Here is a 17,646-nt window from a genome sequence, read left to right as displayed (position 1 = left end):
TGGCTTACTCAAGAAGGAAGGGGAAAATGTGCTGCATAATACATGTACCAAACGTCTTCCTTCACTTTCTCCAAAATCCTAAAATCTCACAGCAAAGAGATTAATTAATCAGAATCAAATTCTTCTCAAGCTTCCCTTTGCTTAAAAAATAGACTGAGATTCAATTTATCCTTTAAACCTTTTTTTTCTTTTTTTTTAAATAAATGAATCCATGATAGCCCTGAAGTGTTTCATGTATATGTTAGTGTCTTGATTTAGCTGTTTTCTTTGTGTCATCCATAGTAATTTCATTTTTCTTTATTATTTAACATAATTCAGTATAATCTTCCATTTTTAGAAGAGCATTTGCTGCTTTGCTTTATAATGTATGCCCTGTAGCACCTGATAATTTGTGCAAGTGAATAATTAAACAAATAAAAGGTCTGTAGTTGCAAAATAGTCACAAGGAGGCAAATAATTCCCAGTGAATGAAAGTCAAGCAAATGTTCTTTGTGAATGGCAGCATTCAAATATATGTAATTTATGTGCCTCTTATGAAGCAAAACTAAACACAGAAAAGAACACTGAATTTACTAATCAAATTTGGAAATTGTGTTTTAAAAAGACAAACCTGCAGTTGCTTTACAAAAATTGGTTTATTTTGGGTGGTATTGCTTTATTTTGCAGGCTGTTTTAAACCTTGTTATCGTGTTTTTAAAAAGTGATTGATCAGGTTAACAATAATGCTAGTATTCTAATGTTGTGAGATTTATTGTGCCACTAATCTAAGCCTCAATATTGAATATAAGCAATGATGTAGTGTGACCAGCTTTGTTGTTGCAGGGGTCAGTGAAACAGGTAAAAATATGTTACATGCACATGTTTTCTTAGACCATCTCTTTGTGGTTACTGGATGCTAAGCCAAGTGGAGCCTGTCCGGTCAACAACTGTACACAGCAGGATGAAAACCTGAATGGGGATGCCAACCCTTTATAGACCATGCAGAATGAGGTACTTGTATACTCAAGTGCACTGAGGCACTTTGCCATCAACTTTAGCAACCACATCTTTAGACCATGGGAGAAAAGGGAGAGCAACCATTTTAGCAGACAAAGGGGTAAAATACCAACATTGCATAGTAGGAACACTAATTTGTAACCCTGGCAAGAAAGTCTACACAGAACATTTTTGAATTGGATTCTTAATTGACTACCAGCATGGTAGCAATAGCTACTACTCTGGTGCAGAAGAATACCTTTCAGTTACCTGTTATCAGTCATGTAACTGGTAATTTGACATCAATTCAAAGAGATGGTGCAGCTGGAGACTACTCTGGTAATATCAAACACAAGTCCGGAGCAAGCTGGAAGTGCTAGGTGCAAATCTTTTCCAGGGAATATGTACACATATTCCTACACAGGGCCAGTTCAGAATTTCCATTTGACCATTTAAAGTAAGCTAACCAACCATGTGGACAGAAACCTAGAGGAAAGCCCACTCAGACATGAACAGAGAAAACAAACTCCACAACTTGTCTCTCCACAATTCCACAAAAAATATATATATATTGTGTTCATAAGGATTATTTTGAAATCACTTAATTTTTTTTTTTTTTTGCTGTTGTTGTCTGGTGGATTTTATACAAGATGTCCTACTTTTTGGGGCTACATTTGACCCTCTTGATCTGAAACGAACAATTTTTATTCCATTTTTGGACCATATTTTGCACAGGTAATTATATCCTAATAATAAAGAGTAAACCAATAGGTGTCACATTAACTGACCAGAGTTCACCTCTTAATTCATCCTGGGAGGGCTCAAAGTAGCTCCTTTTCACAAAACTTTGAAAATATGAGGAGCACAATATAGGGATATGGATTGTCATTTTATGCTATTTTGAGGTTGCTAATAATGAATGCATTCATATTTTTGATATATGATTCTTTATTGCTGGTCCTAGTCCTCTAAGGGTCACTCCCAAAAGGTTACAAATGACAAATTTTTAACATAAGCAAAGTAAGTGATTATGAATTCATCCATCCATCCATTTTCCAACCCACTGAATCCGAACACAGGGTCACGGGGGGTCTGCTGGAGCCAATCCCAGCCATATTTATTTATATATTTTTTTTAAATTGGGCACCTCAGCCTTTGCTGTGTGCATTTTGTTTGCTTAACAAATTGTGATTAATTTAATCTGTTTTAGGAAACATCTCTTTTCATTGTTGCAAGTCCAGTTTGAAGCAACTGCATTAACTACATACACAGTTACTTCATTTGAATGTCCAGTTTTTTCATTGAGATTGAAATACAATAGGTTGCTCTGACTGGATGAACTTTAGTCAAGTGATCACTTGTAATTTCAACTGGCAAATAATTACCATCATGCATGTTTACACCTTTTAATGGCCTATATTGCTGAGGGTGCAAGTATTTAACAGGATTTCTTATTAATGAGAAATTTTTTATGAGAAATGTATAGCACAAAGCTGAACATAGTTGTAGAGAGAATTTTAGGGCAGTGAATGTAGCAGTTCATTTGCTTGCTTATGAATGTGAATTACTGCATAAATGGGAATATTGAGTCATACCTTAGTTTAAGAATCCTGTATAAACCTGCTGTTAACAGTCTGTAAATGTTAACTGTACTAGAAACATTAATAAATTATCACTAAAAACTACAAGTTGGAAAATGTACACAAGGAGTAAGTAATACTTGGGTTTATTTGGGGACTTGTTTAACTGATCTGAAAGCTAGAGGTTTCTAATTTTTTTTTCGTTGCTTCAAAGAGTTAGTTATCACATTTTTGTTTGTTATGTATTTTTGTAACTGAGTCATATTAAAATATAATTGTGATAATAGAATGGTGTTACATATTCTAGGAGACAATAAAAGCTATCTTTAACAGTACATTACAATAATGTGTAGTTAAAATTACAGCCCAGGTAGGCTCTTGGTGACACAACAGCATTTGTCGACCGCTATTCAGCTTCCTGGGCACTCAGTGAAGAGCACTATACAAAAATAAACTGAATTAAATAGACCACTGCATCAAATTCAGATGATGTAAAAATTACATTGGTTGATGTATTCTGTTAGTTGTTGGTTATGGAGAACCAATTTCTTCAACATTATTTTTGAAAGATGATGAAGAAGAGAGAAAACCTCTTTCAGTCTCAAGGTTAAGTTGGCTACTTCGAACTATATTGTACAGCTGGTCTGGCTCTTATAGTAAATATTGAATCACTATAATGTACAGGTAAAGCAGCAGTGAGGTTGTTTTTTAGTGTAACGTACTGCAAATACTGTACTTATTTGTTCACTCAGTGCTTACAGAGTGAGGCTTACATAATTTCTTTCCTCTTAGTCATTTCTAGATAAGTAGCTTTCCGTTTTTGTGTGTGGAGTTGGAGAATCCATGGAAAGTGACTATCGATTGGCCTCACAGAGGTTCTGGAAAAACATCAGGCGACTCAGAAAGGGAAGGCAGGGATTCATCCGGGCTGTTCTCAGCCCGGGTGGAGAAGTGCTGACCTGGACTGAGGATGTTGTCTGGTGATGGAAGGAACATTTTAAGGAGCTCCTGAACCTGATGGATACACCCACTGTAGAGGAGGCAGAACTAGAAGCTGATGGGAGATCAATGTCCATTTCCCTGTTGGAGATCACCGAGATTAATCAAGTCTGTAGTGGCAAGGCTCTGGGAATGGATGAGATCTGCCCAGAAATGCTGAAGGTTCTGGACATTGTTGGACTGTCATTGCTGACACACCTGCTTTAATGTTGCATCGCAATCAGGAGCTGTGCCTCTGGGGTGGTGGTCCCCCTTTTTAAAAAGGAAGAGAAGAGTGTGTGCTCCAACTATTTGGGTATCACATTCCTCCTACTCCCTGGGGAAAGCTTACACCAGGGTACGAGAAAGGAGACTCTGCCCAGTCTTGGAACCTCAGATCCAAGAGGTGCAATGTGGATTCTGTCCAGGCTGTGGAACTGTGTACCAGCCTGTTTTGTGGACTTGTAAAAGGAGTATGAGCGTGTTCCTTGAGGGATGGTGTTGGGGGGTGCTGGGAAAGTATGGGGTTCCATAAATAAGGGCTATTCAGTCCCTGTATAATCATAGTGAGAGCTGTGTCTAGGTACTTGGAAAAACATCACCACCATTCCCAGTGGGTGTGGGACTCCACCAGGATTGTACTTTGTCTCCTTTCCTGTTTGTGGTTTTCACAGACAATATATCAAGGCGCAGCCAGGGAGGGGAAGGGGTCCATTTTAGTGACGTTGGAATCACTGGTCCTGATGGCTGTCAGGCTGCAAACTCCAGCACGCATTGGGATGGTTTGCAACTGAGTTTGTAGCGGCAGATAGAGTATCAGCACCTCCAAATATGAGGTCTTAGTCCTCGGTAAGTAAAAGGTGGACTGTCCTCTCCGTGTGGGAGGTGAGTTACTGCCTCAAATGTTGGAATTTATATACCTTGGGGTCTTGTTCGCAAATGAGGGGAAAGGGGATGGTGAGATCAACAGACAGTCTGGGGCAGCTAGTGCAGTTATGCAGTCGCTATACTGATCTATAGTGGTGAAGAAGCCGAGTCAGGGAGGTGAAGCTCTCTGTTTACAAGTCAGTCTACCTCCCTACCCTCACCTATGGTCATGAGCTTTGGGTTATTACAGAAAGAATGAGATTGTGGGTACAAGAGGCCAAAATTAGCTTTCTCCACAAAGTGGCTGGGCTCCCCCTTAGAGAGAGGGTGAGGAACATCGACATCTGGGAGAGGCTAGGAGTAGAGCTGCTGACTCTCCACATTGAGAGGAGCCATTTGAGGAGGTTTTGACAGATATCTTTGTCGCCTCACTGTGAAGGTTTTACGAGCATGACCACGTCACAGGAGACCCTAGGGAAGACCCAGGGCTCACTGGGAGGATTACATATCCCAGATGGCCTGAGAATGCCTTGGCATCCTATAGTACGAGTTGGCAAGTGTGGCTGAGGAAAAGGATTTTTGAGCCTCACTGGTAAAACTGTTGCCCCTGCAATCCTTCTTCAAATTAATGGATGAAAATTAATGAATAAATGAATGAATTATCTTGTGTGATTTCCATCAAGTGTAGAATATTGTTGGGTGGATCTGTTATTTTTAACAAATGTTTAAACCTCTATCTTCTACATTAGATTTTGACTGGAAGTCCCTCACGGTCATTTCTCCCAGGCTTCTTGCAACCTCTGTATCTTAGGGAGTCATTTATGAAAAATGAAAAACCTTTGTATAAGCTTAATTTCGTCTACAGTATTACATGCTTTCTTTATATATCTGCAGAATAACTCCAGACAGTATAACCTAAATTAGTTCCACTAAGTAAATAAGGCTATTATGTAATATGTAAAATACATACTTTAATAATTAAGAGTTTTAAATAAAAAAAAATAAATCTACCATTTCATAATAATTGTGATAAAATATTGGTTGGCATAAGAGTTGAATTATTTACGGGTAATTCCAGAAGGTATTGTCCACCGGAAAACTTTACCTTTGAAGCAACCTCACTATATAACGTAAAATGTATGTTTTTTAAAAATACTGAGCAATGCATGTCAGCTCTTTCTCAAAATAATTGTATATAACACTTCAGAAACCATCTGATACTTTATATTACCTATTGAACAAACCTATTTCTAGTCATTATTCTACTAATCAATCTAGTTCTGCAAAAGTTTTCTTCTTGAGAAATAACCATTACTTCCTACTTTGTGTTAATATAATTAAAATACTGTACAGACCTTTGCCACATATTGCATTTTGCATTGTTAGTAATCAGTGGAACAAGAAATCCTTTTTTTTTTTTTTTTATGCAATTTATTACACTGTTTGTTTGTTTTTTCACTTTTTAGGATCAGATACATATACAGTTTAGTAAAAAAAATCTCTATATTAAAATTGGTGTTGGTAGAGAACACAGTATATCCATTTGTTTATATAAGGATTTATTCTCAAAAGGAAATGCAAGGATTGGAAGCATAGATACTTTAGTAGAGGAGATGAGCTGGTGTACCAGAGGTTACAGCCTTTCCCAGTATTTGAGTAACTTGTAATGGGGATTTGCTTGGCCATGGAGGCAGCTGTTGGATAAGTAAAAGACCAAAATATACAGAATACACAAGCTGAAGTAACCTCTCTCAAAATAAATTTAAAACGGTAAACTAATCTGCAATTCAATCCACACAGAATGTTTTTCTATATTTTTAAATAGAAGAGTTAGAAAATTTGCAAATGCTTTTCCATTAGAGTTAATTCAATTTCAAAAACTTGTGCATAATTCTGTATCTGAGATATCTCAACAAAAAGTTAAATCCCCCAATTGCAGAATAAGGGAGCCAAATTTCAACAAAATTGCTCTAATAGGGTGTTTCATGTAGACGGAAAAACCAAACAGTTAAGGACATCACAATAGATGTTGTTTGCATTATAAAGTATTCAAACCCACTTAAAAAGATTCCTTAGATGTATTGCTGTTTTTATTTTTATTTATTTTTTATATCAAGAAGTCTTCTGTCTTTTATAGCATGTAGACTGTTAGTAGTTGCCTGTAATTAATACCCAAAGTATAGTGTTGAATATTTTTAATTTGTTGTGGATAACACTACTATGTTTTTCAGTTAATAATCAATAGTTTTGACTCCATACAGACCTTACAAAGGCCATCATTAATAATACTAACCTTTTCTAATTTATTTACATAAATTACTTTTAAGAATCTATTATGCTTTCTTGGGCTGGGTCAGCTGAATTGAAGGGTACTCTGTTAGATTTACTTATTTATTTTAATGTTGTACATGATGTTACCTGCAATTCCAATTTTTTTTTTTTTTTTGAAGCAAGGGATTGCAGGTATCCCAGATACTGTATTCCTTACAGTGGAATGTACTTCCCTAGAAGTGAAGATTGGTTGATTGAACAGTCGTACATGTCAGAGATGTCTGTTGGACTCTTAACTGAGCAAGTATGAGTGAGTGTGCCCTACAATGAGCTGGCAGATCCTTCATGATTAGTTTATGCTTAATGCTAAATAATGAAAGGATAGGCCAGATTTCCCCCACCCATCACCCTGAAGCATGGTAAGCAGATGGATGGATGAATAGATTATTGGTTAATATCTGCCAAGTCCTCTTCAATGAGTACATGGCACTTGTTTGGCAGGATTTGCTATAATAATTTGTTGTAAAAATGCCTAGCTTCCCATAATGTATGTAAATGGTTTAAATTTAGTTATGGTAGAATGAATGTGGAATCAAAAAATGGATGGACAGATTTTTTTGTAAAGATGTCTGCCAGTCTTTATCTGTTTGATAATACTTTGCTATACTATACTATAATACCGGATAGTTTGAGTTTCTTATTTTATGTTGGTTATTTTTTAAATGCATTCTGGTGTGAAGTTCTCAAAAAATATTATTGTGTTTTATATTATTGATGGGTATAGTTTTACAGTAAACTCTGCATAAAAAATCACTTTATACTCTATTGTATATTATTTACTTAGTTAATTTGGCAGGTAAAGAAAAAAATATCAGTTGATAGTTTAGATCTTTGACCATCTTATCCACGTTTAATTTTTTGTTAAACAGTTTAAACCCCAAAAGTTTATGTGTAATCCCACATTAAGCAGTGCAGTGTGTAACTTTTAAAAGACATGCACGTTTTTCAATATAGAGCACTACAAACAACCTTACATTTGAAATCTTTGATGTGCTTGCCATTGCTTTCTTACTTGATTTTATTAGATGACACAATGGGTAACAACTTGAACACAAATTTGTTTTCCGGATGTCTGTTAAGCTGTCCAACACCTATTTGTAGGGTATACAGTATGCCATTTAATAAAATAGTCATACAATTGGTTTGTTGTTGAAACCCCCAGCTTACATTATAATCTTTATTGAGCAGAGTCCACAGTTATCAGGACAACAGATACAACCAACTATAATAGTACAGGGTATTCATAAAAATTGGTTTTATATTGGCAAAATATCTGAACTGCGGTGACCCTTCCTGTGCTGAAAGAGCACAGTTTCATCAGAGTTAGTACTGGATGCAGAAGTACCTGGTGAGATTTTTTTTTCCTCCAGACGGATTGACTGTTTTAAATAAGCTTGCTGATGTCAGGAAGGACCCCATTTACAAGTCGAATGGATGGTTCAAATTGCTGCTAAACCCAGCTTTACTCCCTGAACTGACAGAGCTATTTCTTAATTTCTTATCCATACATCCCATAGTTGTGGATCTGATTTACCAACTTTATCTAACTTCTTCTTTCGGCTGCTCCCGTTAGCAGATCATTTTCTTCCATATCTTTCTGTCCTCATCATCTTGTTCTGTTACACCCATCACCTGCATGTCCTCTCTCACCACACCACATCCATAAACATCCTCATAGGCCTTCCTCTTTTTCTCTTGCCTGGCAGCTCTATCCTTCTCCCAATATACTCATCATCTCTCCTCTGCACATGTCCAAACCAACGCAATCTCGCCTCTCTGACTTTGTCTCCCAACTGTCCAACCTGAGGAGACCCTCTAATGTACTCATTTCTAATCCTATCCATCCTTGTCACACCCAATGCAAATCTTAGCATCTTTAACTCTGCTACCTCCAGCTCTGTCTCCTGCTTTCTGGTCAGTGCCACCGTCTCCAACCCATATAACATAGCTGGTCTCACTGCCATCCTGTAGACCTTCCCTTTCACTCTTGCTGATATCCGTCTGCCACAAATCACTCCTGACACTCTTCTCCATCCATTCCACCCTGCCTGCACTCTTTTTCACCTCTCTTCCACAATCCCCATTACTCTGTACTGTTGATCCCAAGTATTTAAACTCCTCCACCTTTGCCAACTCTACTCCCTGCATCCTCACCATTCCACTGACCTCCCTCTCATTTTTATACATGCATTCTGTCTTGTTCCTACTGACCTTCATTCCTCTCCTCAACCTGCTCCCTACGATCGCTACAGATCATAATGTCATCAGCAAACTTTATTTAACTGTATTCAGGTATAGCTGGAGGAATACATTTAAATTAACTGTAATGCATTTGAGGAATTGGTAACGCAAAGTTAGGCCTTGTGAATTAGACGCTATATAGCGCTCGACCTGCCACAGACTTACTCGGAGGCACGTGTAAAAAAACAGACTTTTCTTCACCTGTGGGGCACATCTTCCCCGTGAACCCCACAGTCACAACACAGTCCAAAAAGCACTTAAATCTCACAACAGTCCCTTCTCAAACCACCACTCCTCCCTGGCAACCTTGTCCTCTTCCTCCCAATTCTGGCTGCTGAGTACAACAACAACATTTATTTATAAAGCACATTTTCATTCAAAAAGTAGCTCAAAGTGCTTTACATAATGAAGAAAAGAAAAATAAAAGAGAAAATAAATTTAGTGGTTGGTGGCCATTTTTTTTAGCCCACCCGGAAGTGCTCCAGGTGCTTGATCACCTGTTTCCGATTGCACTTCTGGGCGGGGCTGTGGAGTTGTCCAGGCTGGCTCATGGACCCATGCAGCACCCCCTGGCGGCCACCCCAGATCCCAACAGGGCTGTGGAGAACTGCATCTCCCATGGAGCCCTGCGGGAAACTGAGGCACCATCGTCAGCCAGGGAGGATGCCACCAAGCATCCCGGAGGAGATACTGAGATGCCCATGCTCCCCCGGAACATATGTAGAAGGGGTGTCCCCGCCACAGCCTGTATAAGTGAGTGTGGTTGTTGTGTATTTATGTGTGCCCTGAGATGGACTGGCACCCTCTCCAAGGTTGTTCCCTGTCTTCTGCTAAATAATGCGATTAGAGAGGCTCAGGGTTGGGTTCATTCTTAATTGGATAAGCAGATATAGAAAATGAATGAACAGGGGTTAGAATACAACCCAAATCTCATATCCCTGTATTTTTTTTTTTTTTTTTTTTTAATTTTTTTTTTTTTTTATGCCATTTGCCCCGCAAAACATTATGCTTTTGATCAGTAACACATTCATATGTTCGTTCACCAGTGTAAAGTAAGCTCAATTTATATAATCTTGGCTAATAATAAGATAATGAGGCATATGGTTTAGTTAACTAGGGTAAAATGCCAAAGAAAACCCTGCTCCTTCATACACAGTCTATATACTGTACAATATATGTGAAAGGTATGGTAAGCTAAGGAATTGCTTTCAGGTTGGGCTAATGTACATTGAATTTTTCAAAGTTGTGCTCAAGATGATGTGGAGCATAAGGGTGCTTGCATGATACAAGATTTTTCTATTCATTTTTTTCATCGTTTACAGTTATTCTTTGAAATATGTACCCTATTAATGAGAAAAGAATTATGTACTTGGAAGTTTTATATGGGGAAACCTTGTTCTGTAAAAGTAAATTTAAATTTAAAATTCAAATACTTTTTATAAATGGCAACATTTCGCATATTTACAATTCTTTCTTTGCAGAATGCTGTTTTACGTTCTTAAAATGATTGCTGTTAATTAGAATGGAACTAAGATACTGGTCACTCTTCTTAAGCTCTTTGTCTTCTGCTTTTATAGGAAGCTGCACAGTGGGATGAAGACTTATGGCTGTGAGCTCTGTGGAAAGCGGTTCCTCGACAGTTTACGACTGAGAATGCATTTGCTATCACACTCAGGTAGGGGCAGTTGGAATAAACAGCTTAAAAGATGCAGTGATACTTTACTTGCCACCTTTTTAAGAAATCTGCAAGCTGCTCTTCAGAGTGGCCAAGCAGTTTTATGACCCTGAACATGCTTCCCTAATCACTCATCTTGCATCTAATTAACATTCAAGTCGTTTCTGTGGGCTCATTACAGCAAATGATCCCACTCTCAGCTTTGTAATGCTTTAATGCCTGCTTGTTGCTTTTTGCTCCTATTAGTGGCTTGCATATATCATCATTTTAATCTTGAAGATATGTGAAACCAGCATTAAATAAAAGAGAGAGGCATGGGCTCTCAACATCTGACATAATCAGCTTTGAACACATAAATCAAACTACAATAAAAAACAAATTTATTATTATTATTAAGGAAAAACATTTTTTTATTATGTCTGTGAGGTTAAGTCTGTGCATTACCCAAATTTCTTATTTTGGTTTTAATGTGTAACTGAGGTGCAAAACTGAAAAGGATTTTCCTAAGGACAGCTAAGAACAAATGTTAGCACTGACATCAAGGAAATGCCTATTGTAACTACAGATTAGTGAAAAAAGTGATTCCTTCTCATCTTTCTTGTAGAACCTATTTTGTAAACCTTTTGCAAACTGACTGTTCTGAGATGTAAGGGTTGCATATTACCTGGGAGAGTCTGAAAGGCTTACAATTAGCAGGGTCACCTATTCACATGTGTCAGTCAGATCCTCAAAGAGGTCAAATCTTGGCAGACACTACTAGCCAGTCACTAGAAATAGCATCCTCAATTAAAAACCCAAGAAATGCGTGCTTTTAGTTTGGTTTTACCTATCATTTTTGTTAATGTTAAAATGTTACATATTCTTGTTCAGAAGAAATATTTAAAAGTTTCATTAGAAACATTCTGTCTAGCGTAACTGCTGAGGAATGGTTTAGTTATGGCCTGCAAAACAGTATGTCTAGTTGTTTGCTTTTCTGTAATTTCCACAAGTCTCTCTGTTCATAGTCCAAAAGGAGTTTTGGCAGTTTTCTTATGCTCTGTTCAACTTTCACATTTTATAGATTTTTAGTTTTTAAAATACTGCTTGTAATACGTTTGCCAAAGTAGAAAATTAAGAGGTTTTCATTTGTAGGTAATCCCACTCACATTAATGAAAAACTACTATTTTGTTAGGCAAAAAGTTATTTTCTGTTAGGAACATCTAACAGTATATTGTTGGCCCAGTCAGGGTTGGGCTCCTACCTTGTGTTTGAAGCTGCAAGGAAACGTCCTACTCTGTTACCCCAGATTAAAATAAGCAGTTTAGAAAAAGAATACATGGGTGGATATTTTACTGCTGGTAGTTATTGTATTAATTGTTTTAAAAAATGTTTTGTCTGTCAGCTACACAGCAGGTATGTTACGAACCACCAGAGGGCATATACAAGTTCAGATGCTGCAAGTCCCCCAAAATAGAATGCAAAATTAATGCTGGAAAAGGTTGAAAACGACATTAAAACTGTGTTAAAACCAATTTTCCACAAAACAAAACCATGTAGATTTCACATTTTTTCAATTAAGACTGTTTCTTGACTACTTGTGTGTTTGCCATTACATGCATGCATGTATTCTTCACTGTTGTGCAAGAAGAGGGAGGAGTCTGAAGGGTGCCATTATTTCTATTTTCTAAATAACCACTGCTCATTCAGCAATAGGCAAATGCATGGAAACAATGCCATCTGCAAGGGTGACTGTATCTTAGCATCTTAGGTTGCAACCTGAAATATTTGGTCACTCTGTTCTACTAACACAACTTGTAACACACCTAACTTGTTTCAGGTATTCCCTTTCCACCTTCATTTGGAAAAGCAGAGGTTCAAAGCTATGTCCCATCTAAAATTAATTTTTTTACAAATTCTCAGTGTGGGAAATCCCCTAAATATTTTGGTGGGTGTTTACACACAATTTTCCAAGCCCTTCATGCTTGGCCATTAGAATTTTTCCATGTTGTTATTTGAAAAAGAAGAAAAAAGAAAAAAGTCAGCGTTAAACATCCTCCATTATTTTCCAGGTGGCCCAGAAGGAGCCAAGATTACAACAGCACTTATTTGAAAAACAAGTTCTGACTGTATATCTGAAATTGAAAAAGTAGATATAAGGCAGCACCAGGTGGGATTATATAAAATAGACAATACACTGAGGATAGCAAGACAGAATGTGTTATAAAGAGTAACTGATAGAAAAGGAACACACTAGAGCAGATCATTTTAGGAAGGAAGAGAAATCGAGTGCTTTGTCTTGTGCCACTGCAAAACTCTTTAGTGTGCATTCTATGAAAAATGATTATAAACACAGGGGCAAATGGGAAAACAAATGTAATACATAGAGTATATGCTTAAGGCAGGAAGGCATGGACACATGCTAAAAGAAACATTTGTTGCCAAAAGAAATGAAAACTAAAACTGCAAAATGAAGACTATTGGCTGGTGTGGACAATAGATAAAAAAAAAGCTTGCCTACTGTGGAATGCGTACAAAATGTTTACTGGAGCTTAAGTTTTCAATTAGAAATTTAGTGGTTTTTAAACTTTCTTTCCATTCATGCCCAATGATAGATTTGGCACAAAGGTTGCAGCAGAACTGGCAGAATACTGCTTTTTCAGTCACCTAACCTTAGGTGTTTGCTCGCTCCATCATCCAGCCTGGTGATTAAACAGTTGGTTATGTCTAATGGAGAGATTTTATTTGCCATCCTCAAATAGTCACCGACCAATATTTGGAAGCAATATATCAGAAGTAATTATACTATACAGTGGAGAATAAGTTTAAGAGTGCCACATTATCTTTCAGTATTAAAGTCTGTGTTCATTCTATTATACCTTCTTATATTCCATTCATCATACATTCACTCTGCCTGAAATTTATTTAACTTTAATCTTTATTTTTTTCTGGATACTCTCCGCTACTGTAATAAGATACAATTTTTTTTTTTTTTTTTTTTTTTTTAAACTTTCATGTGTAATGAATTTGCCTTTTTAATTAATACTAAACAAAAGGGATTTAAGAGCTTTTCTTGCAAGCACAGTTTTAATTGCCATTCCCTATATATGTTGTTACATGCTTAATATTCTGACATATATAGTCCTGAAAACCGTTGTTTAGCTAATGTTGGACATTGCCTGTAATCAAGAATCGTCATCTTGTAAGTAATATTTGTGTGCATGTATTTGTATTTATTCTAAGGACAAAAGGACTCCACAATATCATTTGGGGATCTATCCACACAACCCAGTTCATTTTGAACAAAACAAAAAATGTTCACCTAAAGGCAAGAAAAATAGAAATTCATCCTGTCCAGCCTTTAGTATAATAGCATTAGGCAGCACAGGAGCTCCATCAGTTGGGAGTTTCCGGACCAAAATGAGATTCCTCTCTCTGGATTAGTTTCCAGCTTTCCCAGAGCTCCGCAAGCAGGATCACAAATCTTTGCTGGGGTGCTTCCCAGGGCTGAGGGTGGAAGAGAAATTTAGTGACAGCACCTCCTGTCAGTCCTGCATGGTATTGCTTACCTTGATTGAGCCCAGAAGGTGATCTCCAGGCACGTGTGACAATAAGTATGCATATCATAGATGTTTGTGTGCTTATAAAAACTATTCACTCCCTTACAATCACTTTTTATTGTTCTATAACACTGAATGACTGTGGATTTAATTGAGCTTTTTCTGATGTTGATCAACAAAAAAAGACTATTGAAAAAATGACAACAAAACCTTTCGAAACTGGTTTAAATAATTTACAAATATAAACAACAAAATTGATCACATTTTTACACCCTACATGCCAGTATTTAGATTTACCTTTGGCAACCATTCCATTCTTGAGTCTGTAATGAGCTCTGTCACGTTGCTTAGGAATGAGTAAAGACCCTTTTTCATGTCTAATCAAAAATACCCAATTGAACTGAGGTCTCTGCCCGTCTCAGATTTGGAAAACGTTCATAACTAGTTCAAAAATCGTAGTGATCCAAATTTGGTCTACTGTTTAGCAGTAAAATTTCTACATTAGCAAAAATTGATAAAATGCTTTTATTTCTACTCTTAACTGCTGTAGTATTATTGAGAGCTCATGAGCGGTTCTAACTCAGTAGGCGTGTCCAGAAAATGGCTGTTCTGACTCGCTCGTAGCTTCCAGAAGATGGCATTCAGGAAGAGATCGGCACCCATCTTGGAAAGGTGAAATGTTTTTGGAAATACTGGACAACAATGAACTTGTAAAAAGATATCAATCTGAAAGTGATGGAATAATATTCATAATAAATGGTGTATATAGATAGATAGATACTTTATTAATCCCCAAGAGAAAATTCGCATCACAAATCCAAATCACATGATCAGTCCATCTGCATAGAGAAGGTGTGCACTGTCATCCAAAATGAAAATATTGGTGGTGATTTGTGACCACAAAGAAAATGCAGCTTTGCAATAGTGATGATTTGGTATGTCTCAATCAACTATTTCTCGAGTTTAGCCCAAAACTTTGAAAGACCTTACAATGTGTGAGGTAAAATGCAAAATCATACATTTCCCCACCACTCCACATAACATAACTTTAATGCAAGCTGCATTCATGCAAATTGGCATGCACATAAAGATTATTTCCCCATGTTGATGAGCACACATATGTGAATCACAAGTGATATCACAATATCAGTACTCATGTAGTCATGGATACAAACTGTACTGTAGTAGCCATGATATTACCCTGAAGGTGTGGGGGCCCTAATGGGGGATTTGCAGCATCACACAAGGACTTTGAGTTCTGCCTTCCATGAATGCTGGGAACATTTGCGTTATACTTTACAAGCCCGGGAAGGTTTGAGAAAACTCCTGGGTATTGGATAAATAGAGCCTTGCAGTGGATAAGAGTGTTCATGAAGTGAGGCCTAGCATGCCACATTGGAAGATGATTGTAAAAACAACTTTAGAATAAGCGGTAGAGTAGTCATGGATATATCAGTATAACTATTACTTTACAAGGCATCCCCCGTGGCCATAACAGCAGAGATTCTTCTGAAAGTACAGCTGTGGATCATTCATTGTTAAATAAATGTGCCGATTTTCAGGCTTTACTCTAATTTTGTGTGTGTGTTTTCGCCTTGGTCTTTCCATCTCATTGGGTGTTGCAGTATTACAGTATACTTGATAATGTTGCAAAATAGCAACAATTACATACAGCTTACTGTAATATCTTGCATTATTATATTTTCCTTCTTTGAATATTATTGTTATTGTGGTTATTATCTTTGTGGTAAACTCTTAGTGTTAGTATCATAAAACTGCAAAGTGTCATGATTTCCAAGGCAGATACAAGATGTGTTGTTGAGTGCCATTTTGCAGCTTGGGGTGCTGTAAAATAGTGACTTAATTCACAAATGTGAACTCCTGCTCCTACCAGGGAGTAGGTGTTAGATGCATTATAATTATTTTTCATGTCCTACTTCGAGGTAGGACAAATTCTTATCATTTTAGACTTTTAACACAGTTCCTAGGAGTAATTCTGAGATGTCTGATGAATGTGAGCACTGAACTTTGACTCTGCCAGTCCAGAACATTTAACATTTTCATTTTAAGCCATTCCTGTGTAGCTTTGGTTTTACGTACAGGGTCAATGTCTTGCTAGAAAACAAATCTTGTCACAAGCCACAGGATTCTGTACACTGCATCAGGTTTTCTCACCAGTATTTCTCTGCATTGTCCTGCATTCATTTTTACCATCTCTACCCACACAATTGTTCCAGGGCCTGCTTCAGGGAAGCATCTCCACAGCATGATGCTGCCACCACCATGCTTTATGGTGAAGATGGAGTGTTTTTGATAATATGCAATATTTAGCCTATACCAAACATTAGGTTTAGGCGACATTCTCAATTTTGGTTTCATCAGACCATAGAACAGCTGATTTCAGAGTCTTGTGTGTTTTTTCTCTTCTCTTCTCTTCCATACAGTTGGAACCAGTGAATAAACCGGGTAACAATATAGTAATTATAATAAATTTTTATTTATATAGCGCCTTTCTATGAACTATGGTAGCCTAACTCCTTGAGGATTTATCATAGGGCTTTAGTGGTCTCCCTCGTGAGTCATCTTCTTGCACAATCACTCTATTTTTGTGGATGGCCTTCTTTAAGCAGATTTACAGCAGTGCCATTCCATTTCTTAATGATTGATTTTTACTAAACTCCAAGAGATATTCTGTGACTTGGATATTTTCTTGTGTAAATCCCCTTGTGCTTTTCAATAACCTTTTACAGAGTTTCCTGAAGTGTTCTTTTGTCTTCATTAGGTGTGGGTTAGGCTACCATATTGACTCACCACAAGTTGCACATTCCAGGTACAGTTCAATTTTTCAATTGAAACCCCAGATAGATGTTCTCTCTTGAACTAAATATGTGACTTCTAAAACCAACTGACTGCTCCAGTGACGATTTAAGTGTGTCATTTTAGAGGGGGTGAATATTTAGGCGATCAATTGTTATGTTTTTATGTTTGTAATTAATTTAGACCACTTTAAAGAGATCTGTTTTCACTTTGAAATTCAACAGTCTGCAGATTAATGTAAAAAAAAAAAAAACTCCAAATTAAATCCACTGCGATTGAATGTTGTATAGCAGTAAAATGTGAAAATTTGCAAGGGGTTAAATAATACTTTGCATGTTCTCCTAACACTTTGTAATCTGAGACTATAAACCCTCTGTGTCTTCTTTTTTGCTTTTTAAAGGCTGATTTGGCCTCACCTGTGGTAATCATTTTTAAGCGGACCCTGTACCCCTGTAAAAGGCTTATAACAGTTAACAGCCAATATAAACCTCCTGAATCGCCTTGATTTTATGGTTGCCTGACCTCTACGGTAAACAGCTGTAAGTTGGAGTAAAGACCCATATCTGGCTGAAGAAAACTGCAAACAGCGTCTGCAAATTTAAATCCTTCTGCACGCCCCCACAGCAAATTTTGTTTTGTTGATTT

General features: G+C 37.1%; 1 protein-coding gene across 3 annotated transcripts in view; it reads left to right on the top strand.

Annotated features, from left to right (window-relative positions):
• zbtb16a (zinc finger and BTB domain containing 16a) overlaps positions 1–17,646 on the top strand; it is a 270,137-nt gene that overhangs the window by 104,063 nt on the left and 148,428 nt on the right. For all 3 annotated transcript variants that reach the window (XM_028810307.2, XM_028810305.2, XM_028810306.2), the window contains exon 3: positions 10,550–10,647. In XM_028810307.2, coding sequence (XP_028666140.1) covers positions 10,550–10,647 — 98 coding nt within the window. The remainder of the gene's footprint in view (positions 1–10,549; positions 10,648–17,646) is intronic.

This window comes from Erpetoichthys calabaricus, chromosome 9 (assembly GCF_900747795.2).
Source record: "Erpetoichthys calabaricus chromosome 9, fErpCal1.3, whole genome shotgun sequence".
Taxonomy (NCBI): Eukaryota; Metazoa; Chordata; class Cladistia; order Polypteriformes; family Polypteridae; genus Erpetoichthys; species Erpetoichthys calabaricus.
The sequence above is the reverse complement of the archived record's forward strand: the minus strand, read 5'-3'. Positions and strand labels throughout refer to the sequence as shown.